At 43.8% G+C, this 19683-nt stretch overlaps 1 protein-coding gene across 1 annotated transcript in view; it reads left to right on the forward strand.

Moving 5' to 3' along the window:
• VWA3B (von Willebrand factor A domain containing 3B) overlaps positions 1-14715 on the forward strand; it is a 149644-nt gene extending 134929 nt beyond the window's left edge. The window contains exons 24-26 of the mRNA XM_033100927.1: positions 895-1032; positions 3080-3180; positions 14425-14715. Coding sequence (XP_032956818.1) covers positions 895-1032; positions 3080-3180; positions 14425-14677 — 492 coding nt within the window. The 3' untranslated portion in view covers positions 14678-14715. The remainder of the gene's footprint in view (positions 1-894; positions 1033-3079; positions 3181-14424) is intronic.
• The last annotated feature ends 4968 nt before the right edge of the window (positions 14716-19683 follow it).

Raw genomic sequence — 19683 nt, forward strand, 5'->3', positions numbered from 1 at the left:
TTGCGCATGGGCCTGATCTGCTGACACCCTGGGAAGTAGCTCACAATTGCGCTTGTCCCTTTACAGACAATAGGCGGTCAGGGAGGGAGATACTGTAGCAGCTAGTGCTCTTGAAACTGTAACTGCAAAAGACTATGTTAAAATAGACTTAAAAAAAGGGCAGAGGTAGTGCTTTCCTTGACACCAAAGCTGGAGAGTAGAGAGAGCCCCCCAGACCTCCAGTGCAGTGGTTTCCTGGATAGAGTGAGCCAGGAGGAAGTGTACGGAGCACACTCACAGGACATTACCTGGTTGCCTGTTCCCACCTTCCCTGGCCAGACCCAGGGTGCATCAGTGCACTTTCTTTTGACGATGAATCCTTTCCAACTGACAAATGCCTAGCAGCCTCTGTGTGCCTCTTCCCAGGATTTCTGTTCTGCTGGAAGCTATCTCTTTGTAACTTTTGCCCATAGAGTCCAGCTGTGTGCTTAGAGCAACATTAAACAAAACCCCCTCCTTTCCTATTTCTGGGTGGCAGCTCTTTGCATATATGAAGACACTGCTCATAACCTCTCCTTGGGCTTCATGTGAAACACCCCAGGTTCCTTCCACCAGTCTTAGTAGGTAAGATACGCTTCCAGACCCCTCTCCATCTTGCAGTCCCTGGGACCCTAGTCAGGAGATGAAGTCCTTCTAGAATGGGGCTTGCCCAAACTGATCACAAAATTCCTGGTGTGGCCCAGTGAGCACAAAGAATTTTGGAGATACTGACTTTCTAACTAAGAAAAAATATGCATTTAAATTTTAGCATCAGTATTTGCTTCATCTTGGGATATTTTAAAATGAGCTTATATTAATATTGTGTATAAGATCTCTAAGCAAAATGTTTGCTACGAAATATGCTCTTATCTACAGGTTGGAGACTATGTGTTTGCCAAAATTGTGATACCCAACGGATTTGACTTCTATGTCCCTGCCATTGTCATAGCGCTTCCAAATCATGATGTGGCCGAAGATAAATTCTACACAGTTTTGAAGTGCAACAACCGCAGAGTGAGTCGACTTTCACTTAGAAATGGAAGTTCTCGCGCGGTAGGAAGTGGCTTCTGTGACTCCCACCCTCCTCGCACGCCACGCCTCACTCTTTCCTGGCACTGCCGGCCATCTTGAAAGAACGCTTTCCCTGGCTGTAACTACTCATCTGTCCCCCTGTGCACCCATCCCTATGATTCAGATTCTGTGACACAAAGTCTGCCCTTGCTAGGGTGGCCGTGGCCTCCTCAGTCCTCACCGCGTCCTGCACCATCGGCCAGCGGCGTCGCCGCCATCCTCACAAGCACCACCCTCTCTCACTTCCCTGCTGCTCGGACCAGCCACTCCGGCTTTACGCTCCCCTGCAGGCCCTCTCTGTGTATCTTCCTAGAAGTTTTTAAAAATATCTTTAGCAGTTTACAAGTCTGACGATGTCACTCGCCTGCCTGATGTGCACCGCTACCCCCGCCTGCGCGCACATGGCTGTGCGCACGTCATTAACTCAAGGAAAAGCCCCGCTTGGCCCGAGCACTGCCCGGCCTGCCCCATGTGCATGGCTTCTAGCCCACGGGAGGCTCACTGCTTTCTGAGCACAGTGGGCTTTAACGAGTCTTTGGGCTTTAACTCTTCCTACCACCTTCCCCAGCTTCTTTCCATGAACACTCTTGGCACCCAAAAGACTGCCCAATTGTGACATCCTGCTGAGGCCCTTGGGATCCCCTGCACACTGACTGCTCCCTTCCCACGCTGGCTTCCTAACCAGACTCCCACCTGTGGCCCATCCATCTCAGCCCCTGCATAGCTCCTGATAAAGGGAAGGTTCTCATAACTGCTTTTTAAATTCCTTGAATGCATGACATTTCTAAAGGAAATAGCATTGCCTGGATGAACCACTTACTATACCTGGAAAATAGATTGGCAAGCAAAAAGCAGCAAATGAAATCATAGTGGGTAACTTTATAAAGCACTTCCTTTGTGCAGCAGGTGCCGATCCAAATGCCTTACATGTAGTGAACAACTGAGTGCTTGGAATGCTGTGAAAGGGGAACGGTTGTTATTCCCATTGTCAGAGAAGGCAACTGAAGTAGAGGTGAAGTCACACAGGAGCCATAGAACAGGCATCTGAACCCAGGCGGCTTGGCTCCATGGTCTGCACCCTAACCTCTGTGTCTGACTGTCTAGTATACAGGATAAACATAGCCAGTCATTTCAGGACTGGCACATGAGGTAGAGCCACCAGGGAGCAGTTGTGGTAAATGAATTTTAGGATTGAGGACACACACTGAGACCATCCGAGTCAGTGGCCCTAGGAGCCCTGAGTCCATTCTGACAGAGCGACGGAGAAAAGGGTGCTTTCTCATCAACCCAGGAAAAGTCCTGAGAGAAGAAGGACTTTCTGGAGTATTTGGATGACAGTACAGAGGCAGTCTGGAAGGGCAGCGAGTGGGGGGTGTGGTGCCCTGCGGCACTACTCTGGGGATATCTACCAGGCAAGAGAGGAGAAAGCAAATCAAGGGACATTGAAGAGATGTCCCTGGGCATGTCCCCAGGATGTGGGAAGAGATGAAGCAATTGATCCAGGATCCCTGAGCAAGAGAGCCCAAGAAGGACCTTAAAATGTACCCATAGGGCAGTGGGGCCCTGGAGACCAGAGTGGCATGGTGGGGGGAGATGCTGGGCGATGCGTGGGGCTGAAGGCGGGGCATTCAGCAAGGGGTGGGTGATCGTTTATAAGTCTAGCAAAGAGATGGCCAAGCCTGGAATGAAGACGGGAAGAGGGTGCTATGAGAGAATGTGCACATGTGCGTGCATGCATGCACCCACTGCACCTTATGTGGATGGCTTGGGAAATGACCTGGGATGTGGAGAAATGACAGAAAGGACTCAACGATGAGTTTTAGTCAGTATCTAGTTACCAAGTGAGGCTCTGCATTGAATCTGCGCCCAGAAGCATCCTCCTGAATGGCATCATGGCAAGTAGCTATTATAATGGGTCGAGCTAGAATGAATGACATCTGAACTGTGGAAATGTCTGATTTAACTGCGTGAACTCTTTGTATCGTTACAGGAATTTTGCCCTCGGAGTGCACTGATTAAGATCAGCCAAAACAAGTATGCCCTCTCCTGCTCTCACATCAAGTCACCCCCACTTGAGGAGGGTCCCAAAGTGTAAGTGGACCCAACTTTCCATTTTCCGAACTTACTTACATCTTTGCACCTTTAATCAATTTCTGAGTTGAGATCCATGATCTCTAATTACTTGGGGAGAAAAGTGTAAGTGGAGGACTTCCTATGTAACATGTGGTTCTGTGATTATTCTTCCTTCAGTGTCACACCTTACCTATTGCTTATTTGTCTGGTTCTAATCTCAAATCCCACATTATCTTACTGACCTTTCAGAAAAGCATTCACTCCTGTCACAAATCTGAATGAATCATTCCCCTTTTACTTGTAAGGCTACACTGCCTTCTAATGAAATCTGACTGTAAAGTACAGTTAGTGCAATTGGGACCAATCACCTGTCTGCCTCGCCCCTGGGGTGGGGGGGTGCGGGGTGCGGCTCTGGCTGGCCCTGGCCCAAATGAGTGAGTGAGTGTGTGTGTGTGTGGTGGGGGGCTCCAGGAGCTACTGTGGGGTGGACACATTTTTATCTGAGACTGTAGGATTGCTAAAAGCTGCAGAGGTGGGTTAAAGCTGAGGCCTGGACAGCAGGCAAAAGCCTGAGTCCATAGGGCCAAGCAGGGACATTGAGGCTGCAGTGAGAGCCATAACTTTGGAGGTGAAGGTGGGTTTGGAGCTCAGGCTGGGAAATGGGATCCAGGATCTGAGGCTTGTCATGGCTCCTCCTTTCTCTGGACTTCCTCCCTGCTGATGGCACCCACACACGTTGCTTCCATGACTCTGTTTACTCTAAGGACCTCGAGCATCATTTCCCACCCAGGCTGCCCCCAGGCCCTGTGTTAGCATTGTGGTCCCTGGCGTGGGGTGGGTTGTGTTAAAAGCTCCCCAGGTAGCCTTATAACTAAGGCCTGGGTCACATGCCAGCCCCACCCTCACTTGGTTTTGTGCCCTCTGGTGGGTTGCTTATGTCTGAGCTTGTTCCTCATCGAAAGTTAGGGTGGCCATGAGGACTGTGGACGTTCATTGCCAGGCCTGGCGTAAAGCCGGCACTCGGCACAACATGGCAGGAACCTGTTCTTTTCACCCACCCACCTGAGGGCACAGTCTCTACCTCAGCACACCTACAACTGAAATCATAGTTGGATCTCTCTCCTCCCTGTCCCAGTTCACATCCCACCCCCAGACACGGTCATCCAAGCAGAAATCCGGTGTTGTCTTGGGCTTCTTCTTGTCCTTTCCCCCCTACACCCACTGGTCTCCAGGTTCTGTTGATCCTAACTTGCAAGTATTTCTTAGCTCTGCTGGACCCTCAGACCCGCTGCCTTAGGTCAGGCGCTCTCATTTTCTGAGGCCCCTGCCTCCGGCGTCCTCCTGCAAGTCCCACCTGCCTTCCTGTCCTCCCATCCTCCTGTCCTCCTGAGGGGCAAATCTGCCATGGCCCCTCCCCCACTTAAACATCCCTCTGTGCCCCTTCCTATCCTAGCTTAGCCTTTTGCTGGTCAGACCCAGGCCTGCCTTCCTGGCCTCACTTCCCCCGGCCACCCCTAACCGACCTCCCAAAAGGCCTCTGTGCACCAAGTGTACCAAACTACTCGCAGGTTTTCCCACGGCAGTGCTCCACAAGGCCCTGTGCCTTTGTGCAGGCCAAGTACGCCCTCCTCGGAGTGCTGTTCTTTGCCCTCAGCCTCCTGGGAACTCCAGCGTCGGACTTGAGCATCAGCACCACTCTGCAGTTCTGGGACTCCAGCCATCCTGCTAGCGAGGGGAACCCCGGCATCCTGCAGAGGTTTCCTCACAGGGACCTTCCCTCACGTGGCGCCATGTGCATTTACGGCCATCACTCCCATTAGGCATGAGTCCCAGAGAGAGGGGGCAGGTTCTCTTCTTCCCAAATCCTGGTTTCCAGGGGGCAGCTCACAGGATGTGCCCAAACATCGCTTGAAGATTGAACCAATGACGGCAGGCGAGCCGCGCCTAGCGGGGCTGCTTGTGGGTACGTAGTGCCCTGAGAAACTTCCCGGAGCTATGTCTACTGACACACGCTCCAACCCTGCGTCTTCTCCTAGATGAGTATAATTTTCATTTAAAATAATAGCATTTTTTTGTTACTCTTAAAGTTCTACTCAAGCATTATGATAGCCAAATTACAGTACATTATAAAGGAGCATGAATGCATGTGTCTAGGGATTCACTATTTTCACTAAACTCAGCGTTGTCAATCACTATTTGAGAATTAAAATCCAATTCTGTCTGTGTTGAGAAAAGCCTTTATTGTTTTCTCTCTTAGTGCCATCCCGGGCCTATTGAATAGCTCTTCGCTGCTGATTATTTACCTGAGCTTCTAGGGCTTTCCACAGTGGAAGTGTTCATTAACCAGTGGGGTTTTGCTCTAGCTGCCTCTCTACTAGCAAGAGACTGAATTTAGTTCTCCTAAGCAGAGGTCACTTCCAGCCCATTAAATTCAAACTTTAGTCTGTCTTTGTTTCTATAATCAGGGCTGGCAGATGTGAGCATGCAGAATAAAGTCAGGTGTCTTATTTTGTTTCTACACTGGGATTTTCTCTGCTAGGTCCGTCCTTGTCAGGAGCTCTCCCTTCCTTTGTTCATTCTTTAGTAAGTGTTCACACCCTTATACCAGTTGAGAACATGAATTTTTTTTTTAAATCCTGGTGTTTTCTTCATGGGCTATCAAAGAAATATCCTCCAACTATACATCATTTGGCTAAATTTACTTTTAAAATATTGAACCCACTATAACCATCCATATGGGGTTGGTAGGACCAGGGGTACATGGCCCCACACAGCAGGGTGACCGGCATGCCAGACATCCAGCTCTCCACCCTTCAGCCCTCCTCTTCCTTCCTTCTTGGGGGCCTTCAGTTTGGGGTGACAGAGTATTTTCTGCAGGCCCCTCTCTGGTTCCTAACTGAAGGTGGTGCCCAATGAAAGACAGGAAGGAAAGTATTTAGATGGTAAAGGGTTCAGAATTGATTGAATATGGTCAGCAATAATGCAAATTTCATTTTCAACTCAAAATTTGACATTAAATGATTCTCAAAGACTTAGCAAGTTTGGCTTGCAAAATATGTTATCCATTCTGCTAAATTCCCAATAACTGGTTTTGAAAGGAGAGAACTGTAGTGTCATTGCATTGTCATGTGAAATAGAGTGAGGCTGTGACCGTACCTTCCCAGTAGCACCTTTCATGGCATCAGAAAGATCTGTTCTGAGCAAAACTATGACCTGACCTGCCTATAGCGGTCTCCATTTAAAGAACACACAGGTAATTTCTCCCATGTCATCTTCTCCGTAACTCCAAGAAGCCAGCAGGCCAGGAGGACTTTCCTGCCATTGGGCATCCTCCCTCCTCGCCAGCAGACTCACAGCCCCGAGTTCTTCCCTGACCACTCGCCTGGGGTCCTGCTCAGATCAGAAGGCTGTGGTCTTGGCTGCTGCCCAGGAAGCGTGCCTGGTGGGTTTGATGGTCTGGCTTCCAGTTTTCTCCAGTGAAGGGAAGTGCCTCTACCAAGTGTTACCACCCACCCACGGGCTGGGGACTGTGTGCTCCTCTGGGCTGGGCGCCTCAGGAAGGCTGAAGTGTAATCCACACAGCTGGTGTCATGTAACTGTCTGGACATTCATCCCCACAGAGCTGGGGTCTATCCCGGCTTCCTTGACAGAGCAAGGGTTGGACGGGTTACCTCCGACACCCCTCCTTGGGAAGACTCACCTCGGAGAGTTTGATTTCACTAAAAAATTAACATTCAGAAGTGTGATCTCAGGAAAGTCACATTGGGCTAATCATTTTGTCTGTGCTCCAGAAAAAAGCACTGGGCATCTGAAGGAGGAGGTCGGGCGCTGTGGTCCTGAAGGCAAGAAGTGTCCTGCCCTTGACGTGCCATATAATTGTGTGTCTTCAGGACCTGGGTGTGTGAGAGTCTACGGGACGGGAGACCCTCTCCTGGGTCCAGATGCGGTTTGTCTGAGCCTGTGGTCAGCTCTCATTTCCTATTACACAGAATATTAGCCTCTCGTATTTTTCAATGAGCAGTTTAGTTTAGTAATTTTCCATCAGGCTATTTGGATTTAGGAGTATGTCGCAAAGGAAATTGTAATTCCTGTACTGTTTAACATTCGTCCCTTTTCTCTGTGTAGTGTGGCTTCACATTGTCTTCCCGACAGCAGTGACATTGAGTAATTGAAATGTCAAGATTCAGTGCTGTCTCCGACATGACATGAGGTGAACCACTGCCCACAGCCTCGCCCAGCCACGACTGATGACTTTTCCCTTAGAAGGAGCTGTGCCTCTGAAATCAGTAGGCCTCTGTGTGTCGTTAGCTCCCTCGGTCCCCTCCGGTCAGGGCAGGAGCCCCCTTTCCTCTGCTGGAGCAAAGCCCTAAAAAGTGAGCAGCTCAGTAGCCCTGTGTGTGAATGTTCTATGTTATCCAGACGGACACATGCCATTGCCCGGTGTCAGAAAGTGTGCCGTGGTGCCCTGGTACCGGGGACAAGGGAACAGAGTCACAGAGATGCGTTAACCCTGAGAGCCAGTGGTAGCAGTCTGCATGGCCATTTTTTACCAGTCTCTCCATTTTGCGCCTCTTCCATTGTTCAAACTCAGAGGCCTCCTGGTCCTCATCAGACGTCTCTGTTCAGTGCCTACCCCACCCGTCCTCCTGTTCTCTATGTTCTAAGATGGAATTGGTGACAGACACACACTTAGGGTGAATAGAAATCAGACCTCAGGGAACCAGCGAGAGGATGGGCAAGCTGACAGTGCTCCACGGAGCAAATGAGGTGGGTTTTGCCTGGAGGGGTGCAGGGAGCGAGGCTCAGCCCTTCTTCCCGGAAGAGGAACCAGCTCCTTCTGAAGAGCCAACAGAGGACAGTGCCGGCCCCCACCGCACTCCCCACAGTTCTGCTCTATTTGTCATAATATTTAACCAAATTGTGCTCACTACGGCAGCACATATACTAAAATATTTAACCAAATCTAGCCTAAAATGACTAATACAACACTAATTCAACTCAGTTTTGGTTTGAGGCGGGGAAAAAAAAGACTTTTATGAGGGACTGTCACACGTGCTGATAGAGAATGTCCACTGGCTGAGTTGGGCGTGGCCCCTTCCGATTTCCAGGCAGCGTGAGGGCTGTGGGCTGGTGGATAAGAGCTTTCACAGCAGGGTCACACCTAAGGGGATGTGTCCTCGTGGGACATCGTGACCTCAGCCAGCCTCAGTCATTCTGGAGAGTAAAAGAGGGTGGCTGGGGGCGTCCGCTCGGCAGTTGTAAAGACTCTTCCTTGATCAAATTCCCATTTGGCTTTTTATTCTAATTGTGACAGCTTGTATTTTATTCTTATTATAAAATAATATAGTTAATATAATTTAGAAATTATATTAAAGGAATATAAGAAACATCCATAGTCCCACATTTCAAAAGTAATCACCATTTATATTTGATATATATCCTCCTAGAGTGTTTTCTCTAGTGTGTTGATTCTTTTTCCTTGAAATAAAAATCTTTGTTTCTCCTTATCATTGATGATAGTCACAAAAAATGTTTTAAATGTGGAGAAAGTGACAATTCTACTAGAATCCATTTCCCTGAGGCAACTACTAACAGATTGTCCATTATCCTTATGCATTCGCACTCTCAATAAGAAAAATGAAAATACAACATACAGTCTGTCTTGTAACTTTCTTCTACTTAATATATTATTTGCATGTTTGCATGACAAGGATACCTCGTGTGTCATGATCGCCTGCCCAGAATTTAATTATTTGGGTGGTCACGTGACCAGTCCCAGGCTGAGGGCAAGACACACACTGCTTCATGCTCTTTCTTGCTATTCTTGGGTTCCTTCCAAGATCATTTTCCTGGGGCCCTTCAGGGGGGTAGGCAGGCCTCTGCCCTCCTTCACTTGTTGGGTGCTATTGGTAAACCTGAAAAACTCTACTTCCCACTCCTCCTTGCTTGTTGCTCTTAGAGGTTATAGGTTAGAGACTGGACTGAGACCAATCCTAATATATGGGAAATAGTATATATCAACTTACTCTGCTCTTGAGGGAGGTGGCAGTTTGAGGGATAATTGTTGCTAATGTGCTGGGTAAGACTTCAGATCCCAGAGAACAGGGCTGGTGATTACCACCTTGTGGTGTGATTTCAAGATGAGTCTCTGGGAGCCTGGCCTCACAGAACTTACACACCCACACAGGTGTTATAAATTATCTATATTTAAAGGTAGTTTTCTGGCCTCCTGAAAAGCCTTTTTCCAATGTGGCCTGTTTTTTAATTATGGTAAAATATACATAACATAAAATTTACCATTTTAACCATTTTTAAGCATAAGTTCAGTGACACTAAGTACATTCACATTATTGTGCGACCATCCCCACCGTCCATCTGCAGAGCTTTTCTCATCTTCCCAAACTGAAACTGTCCCCACTGAACACGAGCTCTCCATTGCCCCTCCCCCAGCCCCTGGTAGCCACCATTCTACTTATGTCTCTATGAATCCGACTACTCTAGGTCCTCATGGAAGTGGGATCACACAGTATGTGTCATTTTGTGTCTGGCTTATTTCATTCAGCATAGTGTCCTGACGGTTCATCCATGTTGTAGCAAATGCCAGACTTCCTTCCACTTTGAAAGGCTGAAAAATATTCCACCGTAGGTATGTACCATATTTTGTTTGTCCATCAATGAACACTTAGGATGCTTCCACTTTTTGGCTATTAGGCATAATGCTGCTATGAACATGGGTCTACAGAGAACTAACTGTTTGAGTCCCTGCTTTCATTTTTGTGGGTATATGCCCAGCAGTGAGATTGCTGGATCACTGGTGGTTCTATTTATAATATTTTGAGGAATCTCCACACTGTTTTCCATGGCAGCTGTACCATTTTACACTCCCATCAACAGTGCACAAGGGTGCCAATTTCTCCACATCCTTGCCAACACTTGTTATTGGGGATTTCTTTTCTTTTTTTAATAGCTCTCCTAATGGTGTCAAAAGGCCAAATTTTTTTATCTCTCTTGGAAATTACCCCGAGTCTCTGAGCCAGTCTTTGAAAAGTATCACATGTGATAAATCCTGATCCTTTGAAGAGGATTTGAGCAATGGAATTTTTCTATTTAGAAATAACTAAAAATATTTTCCTACTCCATTAAATTTTTTCTTGACAATTTCCAAAAGGATCTGAAGGTAGCCATGGTCAGTCATTCAGAATGAAGACAGGGTGACCAAGGAGGCAGACAGTGGTTATAGGGACAAAGTACGGCAGCTGATGTCCTTAACCTTCCCTGAAGTCTCTGTAGAAGGCGAGTTTCCAAAACTGGGCCAGATTAGGTCAAGGTGCTCCCAAGACGCCTTCTCCGAATAAATAAATACATTTCTGGATAAATAAATAGTCCAGTATATTTTCTTTGTACCCTTTTACCAACATCTTTCCATTTCCCCCACCTCCAGTGCCAGCCCCTGGCAACCACCATTTTACTCTGTTTCTATGAGTTTGGTTTATTTTATATTTCACATATAAGTGAGATCATACAGTATTTGTCTTTTTATATGTGACATATTTCACACAGCATATGCCTTCAAGGACAATCCATGTCACAAATGGTAGGATTTCCTTCTTTTTTTTTTCATTAGTTTCAGGTGTACAAAACAATGTACTATAGACATTTATACCCCTCATAAGGTGATAAGCCCCCTCCCCCAATCTACTACCACTCTGACATTGCATATAGCTGTTACAATTCCACTGACTCTATTCCTTATGCTGTACTTCACATCCTGTGACTGTGTGTGTGTGTGTGTGTGTGTATAAAATTGTAGTTGACATTCATTATGACCTTCAAGTGTACATCGCAGTGGTCAGGCACCTACACTGCCCATGAAGTGGTCTCCCTAATAAGACAAGTGTCCATCAGATACTCTACAAAATCTTTACGTTATTGATTCTATTCCCCAAACTGTGCTTCGTATCCCCATGGCCATCTTGGGGTTACCGATTGTGCTATCTAATCCCCTCACCTTCTCCCTATACCTACCCCTCTCCCATCTAGCAACCCTCAGTTTTTCCTCTATGTCTCTGAGACTGTTTCTGATTAGTTTGTATATTTATTCTATTCTTTAGATTCCACATATAAGTGAGATCATATGGTATTTGTCTTTCTCCATCTGACTTATTTCACTTAGATAATGTTCTCTAGGTCCATCCATATCATTGCAAATGGTAAGATTTCCTTCTTCTTTATGTCCGAGTAATACTCCATTGTATAAATGTACCACAATTTCTTAATCCAGTCATTTACTGATGGGCATTTTGGTTGTTTCCTTGTCTTGGCTATTGTGAATAGTGCTGCAGTAAACATAGGGGTGCATAAATTTTTTCAAATTAGCATTTTGGATTTTTCTGGATAAATACCTAAGAGTGGAATTGCTGGGTCATAAGGTCGTTCCATTTCGTTTTTTGAGGAACCTCCATACTGATTTCCATAGTGGCTGCACCAATCTGCAATTCCACCAACAGTGCACAAGCGTTCCCTTTTCTCCACATCCTCACCAGCACTTGTTGTTTGTTGATTTATTGATGATAGCCATTCTGACCAGAGTGAGGTGGTATCTCGTTGTGGTTTTTATTTGCATTTATCTAATGATTGGTGACGGTGAGCATTTTTTCATGTCTGTTTGCCATTTGTATGTCCTCTTTAGATAAATGTCTCTTCACGTCCTCTGCCCATTTTTCAATTGGGTTGTTTGTTTTTTTTGTTGTTGTTAAGTTGAATGAGTTTTTTTATAAATTTTGGATATTAACCCTTTATCAGATGTATCATTGACAAGTATCTTCTCCCATTCATTAGGCTGCCTGGTTTCCTTTGCTGTGATGGTTATTGATGGTTTCCTTTGCTGTGAAAAAACTTTTCAGTTTGGTGTAGTCCCATATGTTTATTTTTTCTCTTACTTCCCTTGCCCAAGGGGATATATCAGTAAAAATATTACTAAGGGTAATGTCTCCAAACTTTCTGCCTATATTTTCTTCTAGGAGTTCTATGGTTTCAGATCTTACATTTCAGTCTTTAATCCATTTTGAATTTATTCTTGTATATGGTGTAAGGAGGTGGTCCAGCTTCATTTTTTTGCATGTGTCTGTCCAGGTTTCCCAGCATCATTTATTGAATAGACCGTCTTTTCCCATTGTAAATGCTTGCTTCCATTGTAGTAGATTAAATGACCATATAGGCATGGATTTATTTCTGGGCTCTCTATTCTGTTCCAGTGATCTATGTGTCTGTTTTTATGCCAGTACCATGCTGTTTTGATTACTATAGCTCTGTAGTATGATTTGATGTCCGGTATCTTGATACCTCCCACTTTGTTCTTTTTCTTAAGATTGCCATGGCTATTTGGGGTATTTTATGGTTCTATATAAATTTTAGGATTACATGTTCTATTTCTGTGAAAAATGTACTTGGTGTTTGATAGGAATTCCGTTGACTCTGTATATTGCCTGAGGCATTATGGACATTTTAACTAGTATGTTAGTCCTTCCTATCCATGAGCATGGTATGTGTTTCCATTTATTTGTATCTTCTTTAATTTCTCTCTTCAGTGTCTTATAATTTTCTGAGTACAGGTCTTTTACTTCTTTGGTTAAATTTATATCTAAGTATTTTATAATTTTTGAAGCAATTGTAAATAGGACTGTTTTCTTAATTTCTCCTTCTGATGGTTTATTATTGGTATACACAAATGCAACTGATTTCTGAATATTAATTTTGTATCCTGCTATTTTACTAAATTCATTTATCAGTTCTAATAGTATTTTTGGTGGAGTCTTTGGGGTTCTCTATATATAGTATCATGTCATCTGCATATAATGACAATTTTACTTCCTCCTTACCAATTTGGATGCCTATTATTTCTTTTTCTTGTCTGATTGCTGTGCCTAGAACTTCCAGCACTATGTTGAATAGAAGTGGAGATAGTGGGCAACCTTGCCTTGTTTCTGATCTTAGGGGGGATGGTTTTAGCTTTTCCCCATTGAGTATGATGTTAGCTGTGGGTTTGTCATATATGGCCTTTATTATGTTGAGATATGATCCCTCTATTTCTGCTTTACTAAGAGTTTTTATCATAAATGGCTGCTGGGTTTTGTCAAATGCTTTTTCTGCATCTATTGATATAACCATATGATTTTTATTTTTCATTTTGTTAATGTGGTGTATCACATTGATTTGTGGATATTGAACCAACCTTGCATACCAGGGATGAATCCCACTTGATCTTAATGTATGATCTTCTTAATATATTACTGAATTCTGTTTACTAACATTTTGTTGAGAATTTTTGCATCTATGTTCATTAGGGATATTGTCCTGTAGTTTTCTTGTTTTGTAATGTCTTTGTCTGATTTTGGGATCAGGGTGATAGTGGCTTTGTACTAAGAGTTTGGTTGCCTTCCTCCTCTGTATTTTTTGGAATAGTTTGAGGAGAATAGGTGATAATTCTTTTTTGAATGTTTGATAAAATTCACCTGTAAAGCCATCTGGTCCAGGGCTTTTGTTTGTTGGGAACTTGTTGATTATTTATTCAATTTCACTGGTAGTATTCAGTCTGTTCATATTTTATGTTTCTTCTGGAGTTAGCCTTGGAAGGTTATGCTTCTAGAAAAATACCCATTTCTTCCAGATTGTCTAATTTGTTGGTATATAGTCCTCTCTCTCTTTTTTTTTGATGAGTCTAGATGAAGGTTTGTTGATTTTGTTTATGTTCTCAAAAAAGGATTTCCATTTTTACTGCTAAATAATAATTATATATATATATACACACACACACACACACACATATACAGATATATGTATGTGTGTGTGTGTGTGTGTGTGTGTGTGTGTGTGTGTGTATATGAGGAGAGAGAGAGAGAGATCTTACATCTTTATCCATTCGACCATCCATGGACACTTAGGTTGCTTTGGTGTCATGGCTATTGTCAGTAATGCTGTAGTGAACATGGGGGTGCAGATATCTCTTCAATATAGTGCTTTCATTTACTCTGGATAAATACCCAGAAGTCAAATTGCTGGGTCATATCATAATTCTATTTTAATTTTTTGTGGAACCACCATACTGTTTTCCATAGTGACTGTACCAATTTACAATCCCACCAACAGTGCATTAGGGTCCCCTTTTCTCTGTATCCTTATCCACCCTTGTTATCTTTTGGGTTGGACATGTCTGTAAACATAGCAGCTATCAGACCAGGGTAACCCTGATTTCTTTCTCTCTAGGGCGGACGTGGACATGAAAAACTCAACTTCCTTAATACGGACAATCAAAGAAGCTGACACGGCAGATTTAGGAGAGCTGAGAGAAGAGAACCCTAGAAGGAAGAAAAAGAAACCTGCCAAGAGTCTGCCTCTCCAGGAGGTGGTGCCCTCGGACTCAGATGACCCTTCTCATGGCAACAGGTTCCAAGAGTCCTACCCCAAGAGATACCTCAAGCCTAAGGTGGGAGGGAGATGGCATCACTTATCTCTGTAACACCCTGAAATCTCAAGAGTAGTGCATGCAAGGTCAACCCCCAGTTTCCCGGCCTTCCCGGCCAGTATAAGTCCCAAAACAGCAAAAATTCTAACACCCTTAAGTAATGCTGACACCCACCTCCCCAGACAAGGTCCTCGGCCCGGGGTCTAGGAGCCAGCCAGGCTGTTGCTGCCACACCTCCACCTAAGCAGCCCCACCCTGCACTTCTAGAGCCACCCACAGCAGCAAAAGGCTAAGGACCATCACCGAGAAACCTTAAAGCAGTCTAGTGACAGCTTTGTTTAAGAACCAACATTCCTCCAGGGTGGCCCAGACCTCAGCCTGTCGACTCTGGGCCTAGCCCCTCTGCTGAGGTAAGGCCACCCTCCTTCACCCACCCCTGCCTGCCCTGTTTGTAACGAAGGTAGACTTCCCTGCCATCCCCACACCTGGATCTCCTACCTGTTTGAGCTATTCGTTTTGGCTTTTCCTGGCCATTCTTTATCCTGTTCTTTACCCTGTCCTCACAAACTCAATCTTCTATTAGACTCTCCACACACAGAAGTTAATCTGGCAGAGTACTATCATAAGATATTCAATTTTTTTGGAAGTCAATTACTTGTCATCCAAGCCTGAAGTCTTGTTTTAAATTGATTATCTCATATGAATTGGGGATTTTATCATTTAATGTTAGGACTGAAATTGAAACCTAGTAACTTCTATGACTGCTGCAAGACTGAACATACAGTATTTTACTGTTATCTGGAAATTTTTATTGAGCCCTCCCTAATTATTTTTGTCTGTAGTCTGTTGTAGGTACCTCTAATTGAGCACGGAGCCAGAATAAAAACTCTTACATTGGAAACATTTCAAAACTCTTGGATTGTTTGTTACTATTTTTTTAACAATAAAATGTGTTAGCAATAAAATAGAAGTATTCACTTCTATTCATTAATTTCTTAGTAAAATTAGCTTTATTAATATTAAAAATGAAAGAGCTCTCCAAAATTCTCTTATTCTAATCAATAATAGCTTTGGAGCTAGATAATAATATGGTACAGATTATTAATAAGAAAAATATTGGATGCTTTTTTCAAATAGAAAAGCTAGGGCAGTGCTCTAATACTCTAAAGCAGGGGTGTCCAAACCTTTTTCAACGTTTTTCACCAAGGGCCGTATGCGGTAAAATACACAAACAGCCGGGCTGCTCACTCGAGGTGAAGTACGTATTGCCTCACCTGGTTTATTTAAGTAAACTAAATATATTTTTGGAATTTGCTGCGGGCCAATAAAAAATGGATTGCGGGCTGCAGTTGGCCTGCGGGCTGCAGTTTGGACACCCCTGCTCTAAAGAGTCACAAGCTAATTAAAAGTGATGCTCTATATAACTGCTGAACAACTATGGTGTACACCTGAAACTGATATAATGTTGTATGTTAGCTACATTTTTTTAATAAAAATCTTAAAATACGTTGAAAAAGAAAGTGATGCTCACATTCCTGAAAGCTGGGAGGTCACCAGGGTCATGGCCAAGAACTTAAAGGAGGGTCCACTTCCAAACATGTGAAAGAAAAAGGGACATGAGCTCAGCATCAGGCTCATAGTAATGCAGTGAGGAAGGAACTGCGGAGTGAGGACGTGACCCAGAACAAGGCAGAGACAATGTGGGAGGCGTGTCGCCACCCAGAGCCCAGATTCTCCCAGGCAGGAAGACTCTGGAGTGGTCTCCTGGGTTTGGTCTGCACTGTGGAGAACTGGTGGGGCAGGAAAGAAACCATTCATCCAGTGGCAGTCATTCATTCATGCGTGCATTCATTCGATTATTCAGCAAGCAATTGAGTGCTAACAGTGTGCCAGGCTCCAGAGAGACTGTCAGCCTTTTGAAAGGTGGTTGGTTACCTTCTCTCTATATTCTACTCTCTTCATCTCCACAGGATACAGGGGTGATGGATCACAGGACAAATATATATGTACAGTAACAGTTTATTGACATTGCGTTACAGTGCTCGATGACGTTAAGTGATATGTTCAATGTGTCACCCTTTGTTGTAATGCCCAGTTTGATGTGTGTTTGCACTTCTGGCCAATGTGAAATAACAGGAAGTGGATCACCCCTCCTCCACCTGGAACAGCTAAAACACCTGATAAAATGTATGTAACAACGGTTTCCAAAATATTGGGCATAGGCAGTGATCTCTGAGAAACAAACAAAGTGAGACGGCTTCAGGCTGCAGAGTGTGCATTACCTCAAGTAATTCCTGTGTTTGATTGTCACTGAATAAATCTGCATGTTTAGCATATGCCAGAAATAACAAAAGGGGTTCAATTTGTTTTTTAAAAAATGCTATGTATCCTGATTTTATGGCCACCCTATGCAATTGGCCTGGATCATAAGCCAGGGTGGGGCATCGGGATGGAGTGATTGACAGCCACTCCATGTGGCTATGTGAGATGGATACAAGCTAAGTCCCTGAAAGAGAGAGATAGCTCTCATCAGGAGATCAAGAAGAGACTGGATGACCACTTGAGTGATATGCAAAAGATCCATGCATCAAGTGACAGAGTCACCAACATTGCCTCTAAGTTCCTTTCAACTCCAGGAGTCTATGGATCAATGACATAGTCCATTACCAACTCAGAGCAGTTCCTCATATATGAAAAACTGTTCTTATAGAGGGTGAAGAGCGAGGGAGGAGTTGTAGCCAACACAATTAGACAAGAGAAATTAATTGGGGAAATAGAATTGAAAAAAGTAAAATTATATTGCACATGATAAAAGAGTATACTTGAAAAACCTGAGAGAATCAATGTTAGTACTAATTCAAATAAAAATAACTCAGGATAGAAATTTTATATACAGAAATCAATAGTTTTCATGTACACAAATAATGATCATTTAGAAAGTATATTGATAGAGAAAACCTAATTTACAGTAACAATAAAGAAGATAAAATATAGTTGATTCTCATTATCCATGGCAGTTACTGTTCTGGGGTAGAATTAATCCCTGGTCGTTCACAGGTGAAAGCATTCACAGACTCTACAAAGTGGGAGAGCAAGAAAGTTGTATTAAAGTTCGGACAAAGAAAATGCCCATGGCAGTGTCTAAAGATGATGGCTGCCACGGGTTGTAAGCAGAAAAACACCAGTGGTGGCGGGGGGTGGGGCGGTGCAAGGGTAGAGTCTCAGAGTGGATAGCTGCACCTAACTTGAGGTTAGCTTTTTCTTATATAGGAAAGGGGAGTTGGTCAGGCAGGTCTGAGGGCTGATGTCCTTCCTGGGCATCAAAGCCTGGGGCTTTATGTGTCACTAGTAAAAACTGCAAGGAAGTTGCAAATTGGATTCCCGAGTCCAGGCACCTGAGGATTCAGAAATTGCTCTTTTCACATTAGGATGTTATAAATTAACAAGGTATGGGTAGCCTTGAGAAAGGGAACAAAACACAGTTCTTAAGTTAATCAGTAGGAGGAGAAACAAAGAGGAAACAGCTGACTATCAGGGCGGATCAAACTGCAAACTAAGTTTAACTACAAGTGGCTAGATAGCAAGCTATATAGTGAATCAAACTGCCAACTAGCTGAGTCTATCTGCATTATTGATTCCCTGAATTTCTCCCTTACAGTTTCTGTAAAGTCACCTCTAACACTGAATTAACAAATACTGAGTCATTGCCCTTAGGGAAATACAGGGTAGCTTCCTGCAAGCCTCTGGCCTGGCATTTTCACCCAACTGATCAATACGTAACCTTCTTCTATGTGTGATTCTGTTTAGAGACACCTTGTTTAGTATACAGTGTTGATTTAGTGACAAGGAGCACTACCCCCTCAGTGAAGCTGGCCTAGCACATCTCTGTCAGGCATCAGCCTGCTTCACGTAGGAGCCCTGAGTGGCAGGCACATCAACATCAACACAACACTCGGGCCTTAAACAGTGAAATGAACAGTAAGTACAAAAATGTGAAAAACATGGCACTAAACATGCGACAAAAAAGACAATCTTTTACACTAACACCTGAAAAAGACAGAAAGATGAGTAATATTTTCCCCATTCTGAGCATACACTTTGGAACTTTGGAACTTTGGAGCTTTGGAACTTCAAAAGCTCTCCGTATCCCCACAGGGACGCGGTGCCCTATGACCCAGGCAAACTGTTAACAGAGGAGAAGCCCGTCTTCCAGGGAATCCCAACATTGTGTGAGAAGCAGAATAGTGCAGAGAAAACATAACACTACAGTGTGAGAGAGAAAAAAAGGCTGCAGTCGGAGAGAAAGTAAAACATTCTACAAACATGTACTGGAAAACAAAAGAAAGACCTCTTTCTATCAACCTGTTGAAGAACCCACTCCTGTAGATGTCTAGGAAGAGAAATAATAAGTCATTAATTGCCATGAATAACCAAGGCAACAAGACAACTCAGAAAGAAAGTGAAAAGTCTCCAGAAAATGAATTTAAAGATATGGAAATATGTGACTCAAATGACAGAGATTTCAAGATTGCAGTTCTGAAAAAAACTCAATGAGATGCAAGAAAACACAGAAAAGCAGTTTAATGAACTCAGAAACACAATCAAAGAACAACATGAACATTTTACCAAAGAGATTGAAATAGAAGAAATTAAGAATGAAATAGCCAGCTTAGGTAGTAGAGTTGACCTGATGGAGGAAAGAATCAGTGACATCGAAGATAGAAACCTAGAAATGACACGAATGGAAGAAGAAAGAGACTTGAGACTTAAAAGAAATGAAAGAACTCTATCAGAAAGATCAATATAAGAATAATGGGCATACCAGAAGGAGAAGAAAGAGAGAAGGGAACAGAGAGTATATTCAAACAAAGAGTCGATGAGAACTTCCCAAACTTGTGGAAAGAACTGGATCTTTGAATCCAAGAAGCAAATAGAACACCTAATTACCTCAATCCCAACAGGCCTTCTCCAAGGCACATTGTATTGAAGCTGTCAAAAATCAATGACAAAGAAAGAATCTTCAAGGCAGCCAGGGAAAAGAAGATGGTAACCTACAAAGG

Source organism: Rhinolophus ferrumequinum (assembly GCF_004115265.2).
Source record: "Rhinolophus ferrumequinum isolate MPI-CBG mRhiFer1 chromosome 13 unlocalized genomic scaffold, mRhiFer1_v1.p Super_scaffold_3, whole genome shotgun sequence".
NCBI classification, from domain to species: Eukaryota; Metazoa; Chordata; class Mammalia; order Chiroptera; family Rhinolophidae; genus Rhinolophus; species Rhinolophus ferrumequinum.